The sequence below is a fragment of the Salvelinus fontinalis genome, chromosome 42, assembly GCF_029448725.1.
Source record: "Salvelinus fontinalis isolate EN_2023a chromosome 42, ASM2944872v1, whole genome shotgun sequence".
NCBI classification, from domain to species: Eukaryota; Metazoa; Chordata; class Actinopteri; order Salmoniformes; family Salmonidae; genus Salvelinus; species Salvelinus fontinalis.
This window is the reverse complement of record NC_074706.1, coordinates 18,844,638-18,856,815: the sequence shown is the minus strand read 5'-3', so window position 1 is coordinate 18,856,815 and position 12,178 is coordinate 18,844,638. Positions and strand designations below refer to the sequence as shown.

The following is a 12,178-nucleotide window of genomic DNA, read 5'->3' as shown; positions in this document are numbered from 1 at the left end:
AGTGGAATGCAGGAGTGGGAGGCAGGGGATGACATTCTGGATGTTTTTCTGCATATTGGTCACTGGCCTTATGGTGTGTATAGTCAATGCTGTTTAATCACTTTGACTCAAGGTTCCTCCGAGTCCCTGCATTCCATTGTCACTACTAATCTGTGCAGACTATGCCAGTTAGCCCACTGGACACTGCCCCTGTGATAGAAGGTTTGTTACAAAAAAATCACATTATTAACAATTGTGTGACTGAGGACTATGTGATCAACTTAATCAAAAACACATGCGAGTTTCATCATAAACTTACCTTGCGATTTATAACTTCTCTCAACCAGTGGCATGCGGCCTATTTAGGTGAGCACTGATGCCGCACCCATGATAAGCAGTGCCCACTTTGCCAAAGGCAGGGGTGCAAAATATTATTTTGCTTGTTCATGCCCAGCACGCCCCTACAGGATGATGTTGGAGAGACGCAGCGCTGTGGCGCTCCCCCAACGCTCCATCAAATTCATTTAACATAAATTATGTAGCCTACGGTTGAAAGAGTAGTGGCCTATTTATTTTTTCCTGTAGCATGGAGACCAAATGCATTACAATGTCATGAGACAGACACTTTTAAATCATTAACTTATTAACCAAGAGAAAGTCAACTAAAAAGGCACGCGGACAGACAGCTTTGGAATGGCTGCGGATTAATGAAAAAGAGGGGGACAACAAATGGTGCTGAAAGTTATTCATTTCAACAATTGTCTTCCTTTTAATTCAACTTCACTAACTACAAGAAGGCTTTGTTGGAGCCCATTTCTTCCCATAAAAAAAATAAGAGGTTGGCCTACCTGTTTGAAAGACGCAATTATGCTATCCATAGGTTTGTCAGTATAGCCAAATACTCCTTAATAAATACCCCCGTTTTTATTATTATCATTATTTATTTTTTATTTAACCTTTATTTAACTAGGCAAGTCAGTTAAGAACAAATTCTTATTTACAATGATGGCCTATCAAAAGGCCTCCTGTGGGGCCGGGATTAAAAATAAAATAAAAATATAGGACAAAACACACATCACAACAAGAGAGACGTAAGACCAAAACATAGCATGGCAGCAGCACAACATGGTAGCAGCACAAAACATGGTACAAACATTATTGGGCACAGACAACAGCGCAAAGGACAAGAAGGTAAAGACAACAATACATCAGGGGAAGCAGCCACAACTGTCAGTAAGAGTGTCTATGATTGAGTCTTTGAATGAAGAGATCCAGTTTGAGTGTATTTTGCAGCTCATTCCAGTCTCTAGCTGCAGCGAATTGAAAAGAGGAGTGACCCAGGGATGTGTGGGGACCTTTAACAAAATGTGACTGGCAGAACGGGTGTTGTATGTGGAAGATGAGGGCTGCAGTAGGTATCTCAGATAGGGGGAAGTGATGCCTAAGAGGGGGAAGTGAGGCCTAAGAGGGGGAAGTGAGGCCTAAGAGGAGGAAGTGAGGCCTAAGAGGGTTTTATAAATAAGCATCAACCAGTGGGTCTTGCAAGGGGTATACAGAGTAGTATAGAGTGCAGTGATGTGTCCTATAAGTAGCATTGGTGGCAAATCTGATGGCTAAATGGTAAAGAACATCTAGCCTCTCGAGCACCCTTACCTGCCGATCTATAAATTACGTCTCCATAGTCTAGCATGGGTAGGATGGTCATCTGAATCAGGGTTAGTTTGGCAGCGGGGATGAAAAAGGAGCGATTACGATAGAGGAAACCAAGTCTAGATTTAACCTTAGCCTGCAGCTTTAATATGTGCTGAGAGAAGGACAGTGTACCATCTAGCCATACTCCCAAGTACTTGAATGAGGTGACTACCTTAAGCTCTAAACCCTCAGAGGTAGTAATCACACCGGTGGGGAGGGGCATTCTTCTTACCAAACCACATGTTTTGGAGGTGTACAGAACAATGTTAAAGGCATAGAAAGCTTGTTGGACACTAAGAACGCTTTGTTGTAGAGCGTTTAACACGAAATCCAGGGAGGGGCCAGTTGAGTATAAGACTGTATCATCTGCATATAAATGGTTGAGAGCTTCCTATTGCTTGAGCTATGTTGTTGATGTAAATTGAGAAGACCTAGGATCAAGCCTTGGGATACTCTCTTGGTGACAGGCAATGGCTGAGACAGCAGATGTTCTGACTTTATACAGTACGCTCTTTGAGAGAGGTAGTTAGCAAACCAGGCCAAAGACCCTTCAGAGACAATAATACTCCTTAGCCGGCCCACAAGAATGGAATTGTCTACCATATCAAAAGCTTTGGCCAAGTAAATAAAAATAGCAGCACAACATTGCTTAGAAACAAGGGCAATGGTGGCATCATTTAGGACCTTTAAGGTTGCAGTGACTCATCCATAACCTGAGCGGAAACCAGATTGCGTACCCGAGAGAATACTATAGACGTCAAGAAAGCCAGTCAGTTGATTATAGTCCGTATCAGGGAAGGGCTTACTGTGTTTGGTTAAAACCAGGGCTCAAATTCAGTTTTTGTATTTATTAAGGATCCCCATTAGCTGCTGCCAAGGTAGCAGCTACTCTTCCTGGTGTCCAGCAACATTAAGGCAGTTTTAAATACAATTTACAATACTACATGACATTACATTTCAAAACACATAACACATTCCCCCAGGCCACATTCCCTCAGGCAAGGCTGATGCTGCCTGCGGCTATGGTTTTGCTGCGTGGTGATTAATCCATTGAGACTGTGCCACAAAATGTGTGAAAAAAACGTTACAAAACCCAGCCAGATAATTTCAAGTCAAAGTCGATTTCCGAGTCTTCAAGTCCATTTCAAATCTCAAGTGATTTTAATTTCTATCAAGTCTAGTGTCAAATCATAAAATGTGTGACCTCTGTGGGTTCAGGAGGAGGTGTAGTCTGGTTGTCCTCCATGACCATGGTCCCCTCAGGGTTCCCCTCAGGTGTTACAGCCTGAATTCATAATATATATATCTTTTTTCACCCTTCTACACACAATACCCCATAATGACAAAATGAAAACATGTTTTAAGAATGTTTGCACATTTATTGAAAATGAAATAGATAAATATCTCAATTACATAAGTATTCACCCCCCTGAGCCAATACTTTGTAGACTCACCGTCGGCAGTGATTACAGCTGTGAGTCTTTCTGGTTAAGTCTAAAAGAGCTTTCCACACCTGGATTGTGCAACATTTGCCCATAATTCTTTTCAAAATTCTTCAAGCTCTGGAAATTGGTTGTTGATCATTGCTAGACAACCATTTTCAGGTCTTGCCATAGATTTTTTTCAATCAAAACTGTAACTCGGCCATTCACTGTCTTCTTGGTAAGCAACTCCAGTGTAGATTTGGCCTTGTGTTTTAGGTTATTGTCCTGCTGAAAGGTCAAGTCATATCCAAGTGTCTGGTGGAAAGCAGACTGAACCAGGTATTCCTATAGGATTTTGCCTGTTCTTAGCTCCATTCCGTTTCTGTTTTATCCTGAAAAACTCCTCAGTCCTTAACGATTACAAGCATACCCATAACATAATGCAACCACCTTGCTTGAAAATATGGAGAGTGGTACTCAGTAATGTGTTGTATTTGCTCCAAACATAACACTTTTTATTAAGGACACTGCTTTGTCACAATTTTTGCAGTATTACTTTAGTGCCTTGTTGCAAACAGGGGGCATGTTTCAGGATATTTTTATCCTGTACAAGCTTCCTCCTTTTCACTCTGTTAATTAGGTTAATATTGTGGAGTAACTAAAATGTTGTTGATCCATCCTCAGTTTTCTCCTATCACAGCCATGAAACTCTAACTGTTTTAAAGTCATCATTGGCTTCATGGTGAAATCCCTGAGCGGTTTCCTTCCTGTATCTTTGTAGTGACTGGGTGTATTGTATACACCTAAAGTGTAATTAATAACTTCACCATGCTGAAAGGGATATTCAATGTCTGCTTTTTATATTTAACCCAGCTACCAATAGGTGCCCTTCCTACAGAGGCATTGGAAAACCTGCCTGGTCTTTGTGGTTTAATCTGTGTTTGAAATTCACTGCTCGACTGAGGGACATGACAGATAACTATATGTGTTCGGTACAAAGATGAGGTAGTAATTCAAAAATCATGTTAAACACTATTATTGCACACAGTGAGTCCATGCAACTTATGTGACTTCTTAACATCAACATTTGTTAAGCAAATGTTTACTCCTGAACTTATTTTGGCTTGCCATAACAAAGGAGTTGAAAACATTTCAGCTTTTCATTTTGAAAAACCATAATTCCACTTTGACATCATGGGGTATTATTGTGTGTAAGACAGTGACAATACATCTCTATTTAATCAATTTTAAATTCCGGCTGTAACACAACAAAATGTGGAAAAATTCAAGGGGTGTGAATACTTTCTGAAGGCACTGTAAATATGTTTTGGGTAAAAATAAGTCAGCTATGTTAAGTCAAGTCAGACAAACCTGACTAAACTATTTTGATCTGTACTGTAGGTGTTTGTTAGTGTGTGGGTATATTTAGTAAGTCTATAATGGTTATAAAGCGCTGTTGGGTAAGTCTTAGAATGAAAAGTCCCATTTTGTGTTTATTAAACAAACAAAGTTAGTTTAAATACACCATATGAAAACCACACAAACATGTCTGAACTAAAAATCTGCATGTACTTGATAAATTGCCTTAATTTTCTTATAAAAAAATGTCAAAACCATAGTTGAATGGAAGTAATGAAACAGGCATTCGTGAACATTGTATAGCTTACAGTACAAACACAATATGCAACAAACTTTAGGCTTAGAGTGCCTTTGGAAAGTATTCAGACCCCTTTACTTTTTCCACATTTTGTTGTGTTACAGCCTTATTCTAAAATTGATGAAATAGTTTTTTTCCTCATCAGTCTACACACAAATACCCCATAATGACGAAGCAAAAACAGGTTTAGAACTGTTTGCTAATTTATTACAAAAACAAAACTGAAATATCACATTTGCATAAGTATTCAGACCCTTTACTCAGTACTTTGTTGAAGCACCTTTGGCAGCAATTACAGCCTTGAGTCTTCCTGGGTATGACACTACAAGCATGGCACACCTGTATTTGGGGAGATTCTCCCATTCTTCTCTGCAGATCCCCTAAAGCTCTGTCAGTTTGGATGGTGAGCGTTGATGCACAGCTATTTTCAGGTCTCTCCAGAGATGTTTGATCGGGTTCAAGTCCAGGCTCTGGCTGAGCCACTCAAGGACATTTCGAGACTTGTCCTGAAGCCATTCCTGCATTGTCTTGGATGTGTGCATAGGGTCGTTGACCTGTTGGAAGGTGCACCTTCGCCCCAGTTTGAGGTCCCGAGCACTCTGGAGCAAGTTTTCATCAAGGATCTGTTTGTACTATGCTCCGTTCATTTTTCCCTCGATACTGACTAGTCTCCCAGTCCCTGCCTCCGCAGCCAACAAGTGCTCAGCATATGTGGGAACTCCTTCAAGACTGTTGGAAAAGCATTCCAGGTGAAACTGGTTGAGAGAATGCCAAGAGTGTGCAAAGCTGTCATCAAGGCAAAGGGTCTCTACTTTGAAGAATCTTTGTTTAACACTTATTTGGTTACTACATGATTCCATGTGTTATTTCATAGTTTTGATGTCTTCACTATTATTCTACAATGTAGAAAATAATAAAAAATAAAGAAAAACCCTTGAATTAGTAGTAGTAACTTGACTGGTACTGTATGCAAATAAGGTATGTTTTTTATTTGTAATACATTTGCAAAAATGTCTAAACCTATTTTCACATTATGGGTTATTGTGTGTAGATTGCTGAGGATGTTTTTTATTTAATCCATTTTAGAATAAGGCCGTAATGTAACAAAATGTGGAAAAAGTCAAGGGGTCTGAATACTTCCCGAAGGCACTGTATATATGCCTTATATATCACACACTGTCTGGATGCAATATTCTACTCAGGAATATTCAATACTGAAATCTGTAACTCTCGTTATACCAAATGCATCTCTGGTTCTTTTCTGCTGACAACAATAAATTCCTCTTTGTCTTTAATGCAAGGTTTGATCTAAACATCGAGCAGAATGGTTACTTTCTATGTTATATAGTGGAATGTTTTTTCTGCTGGTGTATTCTGAGGTAGCTCCTCTCTGAGAAACTTTTCCCGCAGTGCGTACAGGCAAACGACCTCGCTCCCGTGTGGACCTTCAGGTGAATCTTCAAATGGTGCTGGTGGGAGAACCTCTTCTCACACTGGGGGCAACTGTAGGGTTTCTCCCCTGTGTGGACCCTCTGGTGCCTTTTCAGGCTGGAGGAGTGGGAGAAACTAGCCCGGCACAGGTGGCAGCCGAATGGTTTCTCCCCCGTGTGGACCCTCTGATGCCTTTTCAGGTCACCAGTCTGGGCAAAGCGCATCTGACACTGGGTACAGCTGAAGGGTTTTTCCCCTGTGTGGACCCTCTGGTGGATCTCCACCTTCTGGAGGCAGCTGAAGCCTTTGTTACAAAACATGCAGAGGAACCGTTTCTCTTTACTATTGCCTGATGTGGCTTCCCCTCCCTGAGCCTGGGTTCTAGCCATGTCGTTTGAGTTCAATATCTGATCAAAAAGAACATGGCCGTGTGAATCGGAAGGCCCCATTGATCTGGACACTGGGTCGCCATCCCTGAATGCGTGTAAAGTGGAGTGGGTTGTGACATTTGGATTTGTCTCTAAGCTTTCCCTGTAATCTAAGAAACCTCTGCCCTGTGAGTGTCCGTCTCCAAGGTGACGATCTCCATTCCGTGTGGGAGGAACATCGCCCTCCACTTTCACAGTCACTTCATCTACGACCAGACCCTCCCCTTTCTTATCTAGGCACCCTTCTGAGTATACACTACTCCTGTACCGGTTCCAGTCCCCTCTAGACAGATCAGTCTGTGTCTCTAAACCCAAGGGTATGTTGCCAGGGTCCATCTCTGTAACGTAAGAACAAGACGGATCATCACTGCCTGTGTCTAACGCGTTACGATCACCATCACCACAGGAATGATCCGTCCTCTGGCTCTGACGAAATAATGGTAAGTAGTCTGAGCCAGGAACAGCAGGACAGCCCAGCGGCCCCAGCCCCAGTCTCTCTGGGTCTGACCTGTGGTCAGATTCTATGTGTAAAAGCCTTTTGGTTACAGTTAAAATCTCTTTGTCTGTCTCTGACTTGATGGCGTTCGGCATTCCACTGACCGCCGTGATGCTGCGTCTAGTCCTGGGCTGGGGCATGGCGGTGGTGGATTGGTCCCCCGTGTCTACAGTCTGGATTTCTCTGCTGTGTTGTGGGTCGTCTCCTTCAGTCCTCTCCTGCTTGACCAGAGACGATCCTCCAGGACCTGCAGCCTCTCCATCTGCAGACTGACACATGAAGAGAGGGGGTTATTACCAGTACATGAGTTGAATTGGATAACTATGTTGTAGGTGTTGAGATAATAGGCATAATACCAAACCAGAGATGGTGCTAGTGGGGCACCTATCTAGGATAGATAAACAGGTGCATTATGAGTGTCTGATTAGGATGTAGTGACCTGTAACGTGTAACACCCGAATAAAGGATTATGATCGGAACTTATTTAAAGTCTCTGACGTGAGTTATTCACATATACAGTTGAAGTCGGAAGTTTACATACACCTTAGCCAAATACATTTAAACTGTTTTTCACAATTGCTGACATTTAATCCTATTAAAAATGCCATGTATTAGGTCAGTTAGGATCACCACTTTATTTTAAGAATGTGAAATGTCAGAATAATATTAGAGAGAATATATTTCAGATTTTATTTCTTTCATCACATTCCCAGTGGGTCAGAACTTTACATACACTCAATTAGTATTTGGTAGCATTGGCTTGAAATGGTCAAACCTTTCAGGTAGCCTTCCACAAGCTTCCCACAGTAAGTTGGGTCAATTTTGGCACATTCCTCCTGACAGAGCTGGTGTAACTAAGTCAGGTTTGTAGGCCTCCTTGCTCGCATACACTTTTTCAGTTCTGCCCACAAATTTTCTATAGGATTGAGGTCAGGGCTTTGTGATGGCCACTCCAGTACCTTGACTTTATTGTCCTTAAGCCATTTTGCCACAACTTTGGAAGTATGCTTGGGGTCATTGTCCATTTGGAAGACCTATTTGCGACCAAGCTTTAACTTCCTGACTGATGTCTTGAGATGTTGCTTCAATATATCCACATCATTTTCCTCCCTCATGATGGCATCTATGTTGTGAAGTGCACCAGTCCCTCCTGCAGCAAAGCACCCCCACAACATGATGCTGCCAACCCCGTGCTTCACGTTTGGGATGGTGTTCTTCGGCTTGCAAGCCTCCCCCTTTTTCCTCCAAACATAACGATGGTCATTATGGCCAAACAATTCTATTTTTGTTTCATCAGACCAGAGGACATTTCTCCAAAAAGTACAATCTTTGTCCCCATGTACAGTTGCAAACCGTAGTCTGGCTTTTTTATGGCGGTTTTGGAGCAGTGGCTTCTTCCTTCCTGAGCGGCCTTTCAGGTTACGTTTATATAGGACTCGTTTTACTGTGGATATAGATACTTTTGTACCCGTTTCCTCCAGCATCTTCACAAGGTCCTTTGCTGTTGTTCTGGGATTGATTTGCACTTTTCACACAAGTATGTTCATCTCTAGGAGACAGAACACATCTCCTTCCTGAGGGGTATGACGGCTGCATGGTCCCATGGTGTTTATACTTGCGTACTATTGTTTGTACAGATGAACGTGGTACCTTCAGGCATTTGGAAATTGCTCCCAAGGATGAACCAGACTTGTGTAGGTCTACATGGGAAGACTGTGAATATCCTCTGGATGGTGTGGGCAGGACACTTAATGAGTAGATGGGGAAGACCCCACCAGGGCAGTTATCTCTGCCGACCGTGCCTCCACAATTTCAGGAGGACGTGGAAGAGGAAGGAGAGGCCCTGAGGCTCCTAGAGGCGCTCAACCTTCCAGAAGTGCCCAATATGCTCCCACTGTGCCAAACTATGGCAAGAAAGGGAAAAAAGTGTTGATAATGTAAATAGGTATATTCCCTGTGGTATTAAAATGGTATGATGTGCTCAAGCTAATTCTATACGAAAAGGAAGGTGTTGAGATAATGGGCATAATACCAACTCAGAGAAGGCGCTAGTGGGGCACCTAGCAAGGATAGATCAATCAATCACATTTTATTGGTCACATACACATGGTTGTGCTTCTAGTTCCAACAGTTCAGCAATATCTAACAATTCCACAACAAATACCCAATACACACAAATCTAAGTAAGGAACGGAATAAGAATATATGGATGAGCAATGTTAGAGCGGCCTAGGCTAAGATAGATAGTATAGAATACAGTATATACATATGAGATGAGTAACGCAAGATAGGATGTCGTGACCTGTAACACGTAATACCTGAGTAAAGGATTATTCTTGCATCTTATCTAACTCTCCGATGTGAGTTATTCACACACACACATATTAACAGTAGGGAAGTCTCACAAGCTCCCCTATGTACATATATGCAAGTGAATAGCTGAGGGGAGCCTTTCTGAAACAAACAGGCCACATTTGAGTTACAAAGTAACTGTAATTTTTAATGCAACACTATTACACTGACCTCTATCATGATAACGTGCTGGGTTGAGATTCCACTCCCCTCATCAACAGTGATTGGTTGGTCATCTCTCCATTTATTGTGTCCTGCTGGCTTCACAAAGCTCCTGTGGCCTCCAGTGAGATGTCCTTCGCCCGAGAGAGTGATTGGAGGAAAAGAGGTGGTTAGGTTAGCTACTGTCAATGCTCAACAGTATATTGTATACTATTGATAATGTCTAGAATTGGCAAGGTAACACTTCTCATAACTACTTGATATACTATTAATTGATTGATGTAGGTCGATTATGTTCCATGCATCACATTGTTTTCAATTAGTAAATAATAAGAAATACAGTAAATCAAGGATCTGGTTACATATGATAGTGTCTTTGCGCAAGGTAGCCAAGTAATCAGGGGAATTATTGCATTCTATCAAAAAACTGACCAAGATCCAATTATGGGTAATATATCTGAACACAGGCACTGAGCTATATATGAACGGCGACCTGCTCCGCAGCCTCCTACAAAATGTACCTCTTGCCATTCCTCTGTTTCGGTCGAGGAGCTTGACACCTCTGGGACGAATGGCGAGGACACGCTCTCGCATTGTTCTCTCTGCGCGCTCCCGTGACACCTTCATTTCCAGTAGTTTCTTCCGCAATGTCCTGTTTTCTTTCTGGCTTTGTGTTATTTCCAAACGAAACACTGCATAGTCGTCGTCTACGAGTTTACAGATCTCTGCCACGGCTGCATTCGCTAGCACCTCCATGATGGAGGCTATTTGAGTGTGAAAAACCATACAGTTAGCCATTGTTAGCTAACGTTAGCAGCTAGCGTTACCTAGATAACATCTACCAACCAAGTCCTGTCTCAAACGCGAATTAAAGAATACATGGGGTATCTGATGCTGCGCAGTTAAATGAGCCATATTTTGAGTTCCATTGTATTAATAAATGTCCAAATATCAATGAAAAAACGGTGTAAATTGTTATTGGTCATTGTTTACTTCCGTACACACTGAAGAGAAAGGATGTTATTAGTTGGTGGCTTTCCAGCAGACTAGACGCTGTGTTGCTTATTGCTGCCTTTCGCAGCTCGGAGGGCAGATTGCACCTTTTTGGTAAAAAAAGGAATGGGAAAATCATCAAGGTCACTGTTGCTTCTACATTGATAAAGTTTTATCATACAGTTACTGGTCCCCTCCCCATGTCAAACACTTGGATTCATTATTAAGGGGTTAAGGTGACTTCACCTTAACTCTCATTTTCATACATGATATTCTCTTATCTAATTTAAATAAGTACCGACTTGTAACCAACTACCAGAAAAGGTGTGTTTGCAGAGAAGCGTGGTTTATATTGCTAGATAGCTACTCCACTGGTTCCAAAATTTGACAGTGAGGTGTCAGCAAATATAATTGCAAGTTTACCCTATTCATCTATGGCAAAGATACTTCTATGTTTCCCTTTTTGGCTGTGCCTGGGGTTAGCTAGTTACGGGCTAGCTAGGTCTTCAGCCTGCATGGAGCAAAAAGGGTCATTCAAAACTCAAACGCAGTTGTCAGGTCAACACCCATCAGTGCTGCTGTGAACTGCATCACGAAAGACATGTCAAACGGGAAATGTATAACAAAGAAATTCAGATGATTTTACTGCAACATTTCTCCCTGCATCCAAGTTACTTGATATAGGTGTTTCAAAGAGCTGCCAGTCAAGGCAAGCTCATTAATATAAGCTGCCCACACACCCAACCGGTCTTTTCTAACTTCCTGGTAATTAGTTAAAAAATATGTTTCGGAATGACTTTTCAGGACCTCTAAATTGCACCACCATCTAACCCTGCACCTATACACTCCCCCCAAAAACCCACCACCCCATCCACCTACTTTGGCCCTAAGAAATCCTACATCCGGCCGTCAGCCTTGGAGGATGGAACCCCTTCTCTCAAAACTCCCTGTACATTTTCTGCACTAAAATCTCTCACACCCAAATATTTCTCTGCTGCAGCAACTACCACATCTATCTTCTGTGATTTCTACTCCATCAGTGCATTGCGGTTGATCACCATGGCTATAAAATCAGGAAATCCAACCTAACAAAATCTCATACTCTCTGGATCTCTCCCTTTCGGCCTACTCACTAGGGGGCTCCCAGTCAAATCACTCACCTCTACTCTCTTCCCTGCCTCACTACTCGAACTCTGGCCATCTCAACCTGTCTCTGAGGGCGCTTCGGATCCCCAGCTGCATGAGCGCGCCCACAGTTGACATACAATGCTTTCTCTATCCCAACTGTACACTCCTTATGACTATTCCCTCCTACACATTTCTGACATTGTGTGATCTCCTTTCTACACACTGATGCAACATGTTTGAATCCTTGGCACCTCAAGTACTGTAGCGGGCTCGGAACATAGGCCCTCATAGAATAGCAAATATAACCTAACCTGATCAGGTAGAAACTCTGTCAAAGCTCAACAAGACAGACGATATTCTCAGTCTCATCATTGCTACCGGGTCTACAGTACGTCTCACTAAATGGTGGGCGTCACAAACTCCACAAATTGTATTT

The 12,178-nt window shown here is 42.2% G+C and overlaps 1 protein-coding gene across 1 annotated transcript; it reads right to left on the bottom strand.

Annotated features, from left to right (window-relative positions):
* Positions 1-4,570: 4,570 nt before the first annotated feature.
* Positions 4,571-10,653, bottom strand: LOC129841388 (zinc finger protein 19-like). The gene is made up of 3 exons (XM_055909637.1): positions 10,143-10,653; positions 9,631-9,755; positions 4,571-7,376 (listed from the first exon to the last, which is right to left on the bottom strand). Exons 1-3 carry the CDS (start codon positions 10,417-10,419, stop codon positions 6,093-6,095), a joined length of 1,686 nt encoding a protein of 561 aa, XP_055765612.1. The 5' UTR covers positions 10,420-10,653; the 3' UTR covers positions 4,571-6,092.
* Between the last annotated feature and the right edge of the window lie 1,525 nt (positions 10,654-12,178).